Genomic DNA, 11,754 nt, shown 5'->3' with positions numbered 1-11,754 from the left:
CAGCAGGAAAATTGGCTCGTGAACAAAGAATCCCCATTTGTATGTTTCTGAGTAAAAGGCCAGTAGAAGATACTACTTTTTTTTCTTTTTTTCCTAAGTCATGTGAATTGCTCTAATTCTTTGAGTTACTCCCGTATCCCCAGAGAGCTCATGAGAGGAACTCTCTTTGCCAATTCCCTCTTTCCCCCTCAGCTGGTGTTCAGGGCAGCAATGAGGGGGAATGGGACAGAAGTGTGCTGTGTAAAAAGTGTGGATAAGAGCGGGAAGGGAGAGGGATGGCTTGGGTAAGGCATTTTGTAGGGGGGTTTGGAGCCGCTGTTTTGGAAGGGGAGAGCAGGGCTGGATGTGCAGGAGGGAGGTTGCCAGGCTCTGGGAGCGGAGGGCCGTGGTATGTGGGGCTGGCCAGAAAGCAGCCTGTGGCATGGAAACCGGTGTGGGACACAAAAGGAGGAAGGAACAGCAACAAGGAGGCAGGGAAAACCAAAAGAGGGGTGGCAGGAGGCTGAGGAAATGGGGAGCAGCAGCTGGGTTTCAGGAGGCAGTAGGTACACATCTGGACACACTAGAACATGGTGCCGTCCAGGATCTAGAAAGGAGCCCAAAAGTCCCCAGCTCCAGGGCTCCCTCCCAAGGGATTTGCAGGGACAGAGAGGACCTTAAAATGGTTCCAGCCTGTTATCACTGACAGACTGCCAGACATGTACTTTACATAACGTGACAGAGTTTCTCATTTCCTCTCACAGTAGTGACTAGACTTGGCCTTGCTTGTTGGAAGCCTTCCATCCATCATACACTTCTCAGCAGAATGTGCATTTCATCACCTTTTATTACTGCTCCCTATAAAACATGACCACCTCCTGCCACTACTACTCCATTAGTGCAGGTAGCAGAGCTCTATCCACTGCTGCTGCTTTCAGCTAGGATGATAAGTAGTATGGATGCCAGTATTGTGGTATGTGTTGAATTTCCCCTTTTTTTGAGCAGGGTAAGAGACAGGCTTGCAAAATAAAGCAGTAAAGTTACAAAATGCCAGAATTAAAGTGGCTTCTGGTATCCCAGTTCAGCACCTTGTGCACATGCCTTGAGAAACACTGTATTGCACATACAGACGTGAGGTGGGCAACACTTCCTGTGCCACTGTGTATTAAGACATATTATATTTACTGTCTAATACGTGGCAATGTTGACTGCATGCTTTGTGAACCTCACCTAGACAACAGAATTTAATTGAATTGTGGTGTTCTGTGTGATGCTTCTCACTGTACTACCAGAGTGCTTCACAAATGTTTGCTTCTCACTTGAGCCACAGATGAATAATCTGGAGGCATTCCTAACTTAGACTAGGAGTTACCTCGCACAAAATGCAAGGAAAAAACCCCTTCCACTTTTTTTAGCTGCTCCATATGAAATGCTTCTGACTGATTTTTTTTTTCCAAAAATACTACATGCGTAGTACCAGTGGATTTTAGTTACAGCTTTGTGTACCCAGTACTTCACAAATCAGATGCAAATCCGAAGATGTAGAGTTAGAAAAGATAGAGTATCTTACTGGAGGTTACCTGAGGAGTTCTGAAATTAAAGCTGAAAGAACTCATTGAAGTGGGAGTGGGACTGATTTTTTTGGACACTGTAATGGTATTGACCATAAAGTTTCTCCCTCCCCCCCCCCTTTTTCTTTTAAATCCAGTTTCTTGCCATATTCATTGTATTTCTCACAGAATTTGGAAATGAATCAGAGGGTGAAGTCTGATTCATGTATTTTAGCATTATCCATCTCATACATTGAATGAGGCCAGAAACTATAATCCTGTAATTTTTTGCACTTCAATGTCAGTTTTACTGTAATTATGTTCCTGTTAAAAGTATTTTCTTCTGTACAGAGTAATTCATCTGGAGTCTGTCTCCCAAGATGCAAACACAGTATCAGGAATTAATACCATGGCCTGGGTTGATAATGTATCATGTAAAGTACATGTTTCTAATGACATGTTCAAGAAGGCTGTAGTTTGGTTCCTGACAAATACTTGTCTAAACTTATTTACAACTCTTCCTTTTTTTTTTTTCCCCCCTCTACTCAGGATATCCTTTTGCCTTGTTCCAGCGCTATTTCCTCTTCCAGAAGGAGCCCTACCTCGTTCATCTCTACAATGTGTTCACAGGACTGTCAATTGCTTACTTCAATTTTGGTAAGATGAGTTTGGGAAGAGAGAGCTGCCTGGCCCAGGGCATGCTGCAATTTGGAAGGACCTATAAATGTAATTTCTATTTCTTATCTCTCTCTTTCTTTTTCCTGCCCACAGGGATGCAGTTTTTTCATTCCCTGATATGTGTCCTAATCCAGTTCCTCATACTGAGACTAATGGGTCGCACAATCACTGCCGTCATCACCACATTCCTCTTTCAGATGGTAAACCCTCTTCCCTACTCCCTGGGTTTGTAGAAGGGAGGCCTCTGTTCAGTTTTGCACTTCAGTAGCAACTGTGGGTGGAAAAGTGGAGGCAGATAAAAACCAGCTGGAGGAATTAGTTTGAATAACTGAAACAATGGTTTCTTTCAGACATACCTTATGGCTGGATATTACTTCACAGCCACAGAGCATTATGACATCAAGTGGACAATGCCACATTGTGTCTTGACACTTAAGTTGATTGGTGAGTGACACCTCTCTTCTCTCTCTTGCACTCTGCAAGCTGTGCCCATCCCAGGGCTTCAAGTCACTGTTTCTCACCTCTAGGTCTGGCCATCGATTACTATGATGGAGGAAAAGATCCGGTGAGTTAGACATCATTTCTCCATCATTCCATGCTGTCCATGCTAGAGATCAGAAAATGAAGTTCAAAGGATGTGAGTTAGCAAGCTGCATTGTTAGGTAAAAGCCACAGCTGAGAGGGGAGCTTCTGTGAGAGTCTGAGGGCACTGAATTCTAGAGTGGAATGAAATCATTTGGAACAGAGACAATAGTGACTAGAGATGGACAGAAGTTGTTTCAATGGTTGTCCTTTACCATTCGTTAGGACCCCATTTCTAGAGCAGATGAAACAGAGAAGTTGCACAGCACAGCTTGTGGGAGAGGGCACTACACTTGCTACAGTCTCAATCCTGCTTCAAGTACCTGCATTCCCCATCTCCTCTTTGAGGCCTGACCAAGTCTGTAGCATCCATGGAATCACTGCTGACTGCAAGAGAATGAGGTCAAGCTGAAACTTCCTAAGCTGAAGCTTGAAGTACTTACAGACAATTTTTGCATCAAGAAGTAGGAATTGTAGCACAATAAGGTCTTGGGAGAGTACATGAAATTGCAGTCAGAGACTGGAATAGGTCAGATACAGTGCTTCTGCTATGCCTACTCTGCTGCCAGGGATGCATGTCAGTAGATCCCTTCCATGTTTGGAGCTTATTTGGGAATAGAGATCTGTGCAAATGGCCTCAACCCTGGATCTTGTTGCTGTTTAGAGGAGGTGGGGATAGAGAGGGCTGGGGAGAGGAATGGATGTGAAGTACAAAGTGTAAAGTTCCATGTCCATGGGGAGCAAGAACTGAGACCAGTAAGGAGGCAGGCTGAGGACATAACATCCAGAGCTAGTATGAAACCCCTGGGATGATGTTAATGCCACTCCCTTTGGTGCAGGAGTTCCTGACCCCTGAGCAGCGGCAATTTGCTGTCCGGGGAGTTCCTACCTTGCTGGAGGTCTCAGGATTCTCCTATTTCTATGGTGCCTTCATGGTTGGGCCTCAGTTCTCCATGACAGACTATCAGAAACTGGCAAGGGGTGAGATGACTGACGTTCCAGGCCAGAGACCCAATAGGTAATACAAAGCTGCTTAGCTTCTCCCCTTCCTATGATCCTAGAATGCTGAATCCTCCACGTTCCCTGCAGCAGACTGCCTTCTTACCTGGACACAGAAGTGCTGTGACCACAAGTGATTTATGAGACCAAGCAGTCTTTCAAAAGTTGCTCGTAACTCTGCTTAATGTCCCAGCATTGTTCCAGGGCATGAACATCAACAACCATCTGACATCTTTAGCACAGACTCAGTTCCAACCTGGTGATGTTTGCATCCCAGCTTCCAAATGGAGGCAGCTGCTGCAGTGGAATGTGGTGACTCCCTATCATTGTCTCCCCTACCTCCTCCTCTCCACCTGTTTTTAAACCTATGGGTTTGATCATCTCTTCCCAAGGCATTTCTTTGACCTTCATATTTTTCTTTCTCAGTTTCGTGCCTGCTCTCAAGCGCCTGAGCCTGGGTCTCTTGTTTCTAGTAACCTACACCTTGTCCAGCCTGTACATCTCTGATGAATACCTCACCTCAGATGACTATATGGTATGTATTCACTTGGCCCTGTGGGATGTGGAAGAATTCCCCTTCTCTGGGGGGCTCTGGATCTACAAGAGTGGAATTTTTTTTTCTTTTTTTTTATTTTTGCCTCAGTTCAAAAATAAGTTGCAACTAGTGATAAGCTTTTCCACAGCTGATTTGGCTTTATTGCCTGTCCTGTGGATTCCATCTGATGCAGAACAGGAATGTGTTGAGCAGAACTGAAACAAATGAAAACTTTTACAAATAGATAATGGATCTTACATGCTACTGTTGGTTTTGGAAATGTAACATATGTGCTTTATGACCTTTTAATGACCTTCCATTTAACCATTACATGCAAAGAACCTCACTAGAGTAACTTGTAAGGCTCACCAGAATCTTTGAGGTTCTTGGAAAACTCCTAACAAATAATTTCTACCTGCAGATTATCAGCATTTCTGTGTAAATTCCACTGTGATTTTGCTAATCCTGGAGTCTTCCCAAACTCTGTCTATTTCAGTACAGCCAAATATTACCAAAGGAAGGAGAATGATGTGTAAGTTTGCAACTGGCAGCCCAGTCCATATGTATTAACACATACACATCAGATTATAACAAAAGACAGTGATGAGATCCCACTTACCTTGTGTCATTATGGCCACTCAACTCCAGGTTTTATTTTTATTCTGTTTCACTCTTATCTCTGCAGGAGAAGCCTTTCTGGTTCCGTTGTGGTTACATATTGATCTGGGGCAAAATAATACTCTACAAATACGTAACTTGCTGGCTCGTTACGGTGAGTCTAGATGTCGTTCCAGAAGCAAAAGACAAATGAATAAAGGTCCAAGCCTCTTGGACTTAGCACTAAATGGAAGAAATCCATTGGAGATCAGTGCAGGTCAGTTCAGCTTGCTCCAAGTTAGCAAAGGCTAGATAACTAAAAGGCAGTTTTTAATCCATTTGTTCCATCTCTAGTGATGCTCTCAACACAGTGAAGTGTCAGCACTTCCTAAGCTCTGCTTCTCCAGCAAAAAAAGGGCAGTATTTTCATATTACCTTTCTTGTGCATTTTTTGATAGGAAGGTGTCTGCATCCTTGCTGGTCTGGGGTACAATGGCAAAGACCAGAATGGAAAGCCTTTGTGGAATGCCTGTGCCAACATGAAGGTCTGGCTGTATGAGACAACACCTTTGTTCACAGGGACCATTGCTTCTTTCAACATCAACACCAATGCTTGGGTGGCCCGGTGAGTAGGACAAAATTCCCCTTCTGTAATGGCTCAGTTCTGTTCTGTCAGCAGAACCAAGACCCTAGGCTGAGCGGGAGCATTCGAGGAAGAATCTGCCAGTTTTCAGTTTGTGCACCTTCTTCCATGTTTTGCTGCTGTGCCCTTAGAAACAGGTTATTGGGTTACTGGGTTAGAGAGATCTTTTAATCCACCTGGAAGGGCAGTTCATTAATAAAGGCAAGCAGTTGATGGCAGCAGAGACTAGAATAGGACTACAGTGAGCCCCTGGGGCTGCCTGCCTGCTCAGCCAGCCACAGAGCTGCTCTGACAGCTGCTTCCTGCATCATGGCTCCTGGTGCTCCCCATGCCAAACTCAGAGGGTTTTGGTTCAGCACTTGCTGGGACACACAGCTAAATTGTACGTAATGACCCCCTTCTTCTCCTTATAGCTGGGATTTCTTTAAGACTGTTCTGATGTAGGTTTTGCCCTGGTCATGCTGTTCCTGTCACCTCAGGGTGCACAGAGGCATTGGGTGCCCTGGGCCCTGCATCCCTGACGCAGCCAGGGGAGGGCAGACGATAACCTGGAAGCACTTTGTTTCTTTTCTGCTCTAGCTACATCTTCAAGCGCCTGAAGTTCCTGGGCAACAAACTGCTGTCCCAGGCACTGGCCCTGTTCTTCCTGGCCATTTGGCATGGGCTACACTCTGGCTACCTGGTGTGCTTTCAGATGGAGCTGCTTATAGTCATCGTGGAAAGACAGGTGCGCTTTGTCTGACTTACCAGAACGCAGGGAACCTGTGTTAGCCTTTCCCCCTGAGTCTGGAAACTGCCACACTGAAGGATTCACTTGGATTAAATATGAAAAATAACTGCTTGCTTTGGAATTGGTTTTCAAGCATGGCAGGGTTTTGTTCTCAAGAGTTCAGTAGGTTGCTGCCTTCTGCGTGGGCAAACCATAAATAGATTGCAGAAGCTGACAGGGAGAAAAGTGGAAAACTTGGCATACGAGCAGAGGGCAGCTGAAGTGCTTGGCAGCTGGAAAGACTGGAGGACAAGCACATGAGCTGAATGCCTCTGTTAATCTCCAGTACTAAGAGAATAATATCCCTTATTAAAATGTATTTTCTTAATTGAAACTTTGGCCAGGACAGGGTATTTAGCTACTTTTTTTGACTAGCTGCTTACTAAAACACATTTTACACAGCTGTATAGAGAACTTTGACTCCAGAGCCTGCATATACAGCCACAGGACATCCAACTGTTGAGAATTCTACTTTTTTTCTTTCAATTAGGTCATGAACCTTGTTCGGGACAGTCCTTTCCTAAGCACGTTGGCCTCCATCACTGTCTTGCGGCCCATCTTCTATGTGCTGCAGCAGACTAATCACTGGATGTTTATGGGTTACTCCCTGGTGCCATTTTGCCTTTTCACCTGGGACAAATGGATGAAGGTACTTAGTAGCCACAAACAGATGACCCCACGTGGTCAATCCTGTTCCCTCCATCACCTCTCCTGTGTTCTTGGCTTAGAGCTGGCTGCTGATCCCGAACCTTGCCTTTCTCTTCACAGGTGTACAGGTCTATTTATTTCTGTGGCCACGTGTTGTTCTTCACCTTACTGCTGGTGTTGCCTTACATTCGCAGATTAATTGTGCCACGAAAAGAAAAGCTAAAAAGAGCAGAGTAACAGCCAAAAGGTAAGGCTGGGAGAGACCAGGAGGTGAAGTGGGACAGCAATGCTGCAGCCCAAGGTGAAAGGCAAACATCAAACCAACCAAAGCTAATCTAGGGCTCCTCTGTTTTTCAGATTGTACCACCTGTGCATTCGTAGGAGTTGATTTAACACTCCGGAAGCAAAGCATCACCTGCCAAGTTTGCTGTGTTGAAGTATGACTTTTTTCAACGCAAGGAGGGGGAAGAAGAAAGCACAGGGTCAGAGACCCAAAAGGAGGGGATCCGAGCGAGCCTCCTTGAGACTCTCCACCTTCTGTCTGTTGCCTTATCTCTGCCACCCTGCGGCCGGCACTCGTCTCTCCGCTGATACCAGATGATTGTACCACACTCACGGCAGGTGCTGCGTTGGATTGGAGCCACCTTCTGACTTTTCTACGTTTGTCATCTAAGATAAAAATTGCTCCTGGTCTTTTTAACGTCGCCTTCAGCTCCTTTCCTCTTGGGTGCCTCGGTGTGGGAGTGTGAGCTGTCACATGCCACCGAGCAAGGCGATTCTACAGGACCGAGTGACACCAGGGTGAGCAGGGCACAGCTAAGAATTCCAGTTCTGTGACAAATTTGGGCCAAGTCCCTGCTATAAGGGGATCCATCCTGCCCACATATGAAAAATGAGAAAGTAAAATTCACAAGTGCTTTTTAACCAAAAAAGGTACCTTTAATTAGGAGGAAAAAGGGTCATTGGGGCAGTCTGTTTAAAGTCTCGTTGCTTCAGAAGCCGCAAGGATGAAGTTGAAGTCTTTTCCAGGAGCCCAAGGTTGCACCAGGTCCACACCCAAGTTAAAGAGCCTTTCCAGAATGTGAAGTCACTGTACACAAGTCCATCATGACAGCAGCAGCAGCTCATACTACTCCCCACACTTCCTCAAAGGCAGTAGTAATTTTAGCACATGTCAGGGCAGCAGAGAGGGGATAGTTGCTGATGGAGACCATCTTTTCTGTATAGTCAACACTGACCTGCGAGAAGAGGGGGAGAAAAATAGAAAAAACAAAATAACCAAGTTGCACAAAGTTTTCACTGAGCCCCATCTCCATTAGTACAGGAAAGACAAGAAGCCACCAGAGAGGGTCCAGCAGAGGCTAGAAAGATGATTAGGACACTGAACCATCTCTCTTATGAGGAGAGACTGGAGGGCCTGTTTCATCTCGGGAAGAGAAGACTGAGGGGGGATCTCATTAACGCTCATAAATATCTCAAGGGTGGGCGCCAAGAGGACGGTGCCAGACTCCTTCCTGTGGTGCCCGGCGATAGGGCGAGGAGCAGTGGCCATAAACTAAAACACACAAAGTTTCACCAAAACGGGAGGAAGAACTTCTTAATGATGAGGATGGCAGAACACTGGAACAAGCTGTCCAGGGAGGTTGTGGAGTCTCCCTCTCTGGGAGACATTCAAAATCCACCTGGACATGTTCCTGTGTCACCTGCTCCAGGTGACCCTGCCTTGGCAGGGGTTTGGATTAGATGACCTCCAGAGATCCCTTCCAACCCCAACAACTGCAGAGGCACAGCATTTCTCCAACAGAGAAACTGCTAGCCTTCACTAATGCGCTCCCTGGGGAGGGAGAACAGTCCCAAGCATTGCAGTTTTGGACCTTTTTTTGACAAGCCTACGGGGAATAACAGGGGGCTGGGTGGGGGGCAAACCAAGCCAAAAAAAGGGCAGATAAAACCTCCATACTCAGAACAAGACTGAAACTTTTTTACAACCCCAGATAAGGCATACACACACTTACCGACCCGTGGGCAAAAGCTCCCACCACAATGACAACTGGCTCCGCTGCAGGAACCAGCTCACGCAGGTCCGACACCTGTGACGCTGCGAAAGAGGTACCAATCTTCATACAGCCCACAGGCAGATGGTCGCTGACTGGGTTTTTAATCACCTGCAGAGAGCAGAAAGTTAAAAGGGGTGTAGAGGTAACAGACCTCACATAGCTAGATCCATTGTTTGCTAAAAACAACAAGCAAAAAATTCATCAGCTGGTTGCAGGCTGCATCAGGAGCTCATGAGTGGTGCATCTGGAGCAGTCCGTCCTCATTGTCCCTGGTATTTACAAAATACAGTGGCAGTGTCATTCCACAACCAACATTACCTACACAATTCAACATTACAGACTGTCCTCACCCAAAAATCAAATCCTCTTGAGGTACATACCCTGTTTCCCCATCCCCCTGCATTCCCCACCAAGTACACCGAGGTCCTTGAGCAAAACCAATCCTGGATGGGTTGGCCTTTGCTTGAGGCTCAGTCATGGCAGATATGCCCAGGATACAGGTGATGGAGAGGTAGATGGATCTTGGCTGTGGGGAGCAGTGGAATGAGTGGTCTCCCCATGACCAGCAGTGCAATTTCTGAAAATCAAAGAAGTCCACGAGACCTTCTCCGAGTGCCAGTAGGCAGTGTGGAATAGCCAGGAGAAGCTGAGGCACAGCACTGCTCCCAGGAAGAGCATCCCAAACACCACCTTCTCCTGCAAAGGAGCCATAAAGTACACACTGGACCGCAGCAGGGTCAGGGATCCCCCGGCAGAGGGACACAACAAACCCCAGCAGGTGTGTCCAGACGCTGTCAGTCTTGGTGTGTATCCAGAATATGCTCTTGAAGCAGGCACAGAAGAAGAGCAAGGGGGACCTTTAGGTATCTTTGTCTCGGCTGGCAAACAGGCTGCTGTTGGGATTTAAAACCACTCTCCTTCTTTGGGGAATCTGGATTTTCCAGAAGACAGTTACAAAACACATTTAAGCCTTGATCAGTTCTTGATGATTAGTTCTTCTTCGCATCTGGGAGTCTTGCTGCTGTCTGAGGAGCGGCGCAGTGAGGTCCTGCTCCAGCCCAGCAGCTCCTTGTTCTGGCACGTTCCTCGAGCCAGGTTCATGAGAGCCCTGTGTGGAAAAGGCTGTAAAGGCTGCTCCTTGTCTCTCCCTGTCTGCTGACCCGTGTCCTCAGGCAGATCCACAGGCTGGGGCCAAGCGCTCTCTGCCAAGATGACATCGCCATCACCTTCCTCAGGCTGCTGATTTTCTGGCATTTCCAGCAACAAGGGTAGTTCTTCCACGAATCTGGTATTGTGATAAACCCTTTGTCCCTGTGGTTTATCCAGTCTTTCCCTCTGTGACTGCAGAAGCTGTTCAAGTTAATCACACCTTCGTTTCCACCTCTCTCTGCCATTTTAAAAGCTGTACCCAAAAAGCGTCAATGCCCAGGCATGGTAGTCAAGCTCATGGGAGCAAACAGATCCCTCAGCTCCAAAGACAGCAGTGTTTGGGGCTTCTTTCCTGCAGCAGCAGCTCCTACAGCACATGCTAGCCACCTAGGATGTGGGAGAGCCCCCCTGAAACCAGGACCCCCAGCCATGATGTGATGGGGTGGAGTAGCAACCACACCCACAACCAGGCCCCCCAACCAAAAAAACCCCCCCCCCCCCCACCAAAAAAAAAAAAATCCCTCCTACCTCACTGTTAGAATGTTGCAACATTAGCTGTGAACAGTTACAGAATATTTACCTTCAGCAGTTTCTGAGGCCCATCAGCTGCTCTAACGCTGAGCTTATGCAGCAGTTGAACTGGCAAAGAGAAAACAAGAAAAAAAGCACTTCAGCTGTGTGTTCATTTGCTCGAGGAATCCCATGCTTTGCCTGAGCTGAGCTACACAAAAAGCCCACTTTTAGCGTTCCCATCACAGTCTGAAACAAGTTATTTTGCTGACAGCACAACCTCCTACAGGCACTCCCCGCTGTGCTAAGGAACACACAGCTGGGGAATGCATTCTGGAACATCACAGAAAGAGGCTTTCGCTTCTCTGCTCTTTTCTCACTTTCACATTTTAAGGTTGGTGCCAATTTTTGACTTTTCCCGAAGTTCCTCCAATCCTGACCACCTTCCTGCATTATTCTATAGCTGGTGCAAAGTTTGAATCACTTACCCATAAGACCACAGAACCGATCAAAAGTTCTTGGGATTCTGGTTTGGGGATTGACTTCAATTAGAACATTTTTCTTGGTATGAATATAAACCTGCAGGAGACCAGCCCGATTCAGGGGGCTGTCCATGAGCATCAGGAGACTCTGAAATTGAAAAGCACACGGTACTGGAAACAGAAAGGCACAAGAGAGAGAATTCTAGAGAAAATTGCAGGTTAGCCCCCACAAATGCAGAAGGGACCGATGCTGAGGCTGAAAGCTCATCCAGCATCGGGAGTTCTACTGTAATGCTGAGAAATCAAGCCCAGATTCAAACAGCGAATAAACCTAAAAGCCACGAACGTAGCGGGGGAGGCCAAACTCGTCCCCGGGCTCCAGCGGCAGAAGCGGATCCGCAGATCCGAGGGACGATCGCCCGAGTCACCTGCCGGGCTCCCGGGTACCTGGTGGGTGATGTCAGGCCGAACCTCCCCGGGGTCCCGGCCGTTCCGCAGCAGCAGTGCCTTGTGCTTGTCGCAGTTGAGCAGCTCGAACGTTTTCCCCACCTACGGCCAAAGCACGGACAAGTGAGC

At 47.0% G+C, this 11,754-nt stretch overlaps 2 protein-coding genes and 1 long non-coding RNA gene across 3 annotated transcripts in view; 1 reads left to right on the top strand and 2 right to left on the bottom strand.

The window, feature by feature from the left end:
- LOC108446155 overlaps positions 1 to 5,030 on the bottom strand; it is a 6,605-nt gene extending 1,575 nt beyond the window's left edge. Inside the window, exon 1 of the long non-coding RNA XR_001861278.1 lies at positions 4,943 to 5,030. This is a non-coding gene — a long non-coding RNA (uncharacterized LOC108446155). The remainder of the gene's footprint in view (positions 1 to 4,942) is intronic.
- On the top strand, positions 2,079 to 7,684 carry LPCAT3 (lysophosphatidylcholine acyltransferase 3). The gene is made up of 12 exons (XM_008631824.2): positions 2,079 to 2,186; positions 2,301 to 2,407; positions 2,558 to 2,651; positions 2,735 to 2,772; positions 3,629 to 3,807; positions 4,215 to 4,323; positions 5,009 to 5,095; positions 5,379 to 5,545; positions 6,143 to 6,290; positions 6,823 to 6,981; positions 7,101 to 7,227; positions 7,338 to 7,684. The coding sequence occupies exons 2-11, from the start codon at positions 2,303 to 2,305 to the stop codon at positions 7,215 to 7,217; spliced, it is 1,203 nt and encodes a 400-aa protein (XP_008630046.2). The 5' UTR covers positions 2,079 to 2,186; positions 2,301 to 2,302; the 3' UTR covers positions 7,218 to 7,227; positions 7,338 to 7,684.
- EMG1 (EMG1, N1-specific pseudouridine methyltransferase) lies at positions 7,530 to 11,727 on the bottom strand (the record flags this gene model as incomplete). Its single annotated transcript, XM_008631826.2, has 5 exons — positions 7,530 to 8,218; positions 8,996 to 9,145; positions 10,767 to 10,825; positions 11,185 to 11,326; positions 11,626 to 11,727. Coding segments are annotated over 5 exons (567 nt in total), but the record flags the coding sequence as incomplete, so codon positions are not given.
- Positions 11,728 to 11,754: the final 27 nt, after the last annotated feature.

The sequence above is a fragment of the Corvus brachyrhynchos genome, unplaced genomic scaffold (assembly GCF_000691975.1).
Source record: "Corvus brachyrhynchos isolate BGI_N302 unplaced genomic scaffold, ASM69197v1 scaffold3, whole genome shotgun sequence".
Lineage (NCBI taxonomy): Eukaryota > Metazoa > Chordata > Aves > Passeriformes > Corvidae > Corvus > Corvus brachyrhynchos.
This window is presented reverse-complemented; position numbering and strand designations above follow the sequence as displayed.

Excerpts from the sequence above, each read along its gene's own strand:
- LPCAT3 (XM_008631824.2), top strand. The coding sequence starts at position 2,303 with ATGCAGTTTTTTCATTCCCTGATATGTGTCCTAATCCAGTTCCTCATA. Across the intron at positions 2,652-2,734 it reads CTTGACACTTAAGTTGATTG|GTCTGGCCATCGATTACTAT; the intron begins GTGAGTGACACC and ends TCTCACCTCTAG. Across the intron at positions 5,546-6,142 it reads ACCAATGCTTGGGTGGCCCG|CTACATCTTCAAGCGCCTGA; the intron begins GTGAGTAGGACA and ends TTTCTGCTCTAG.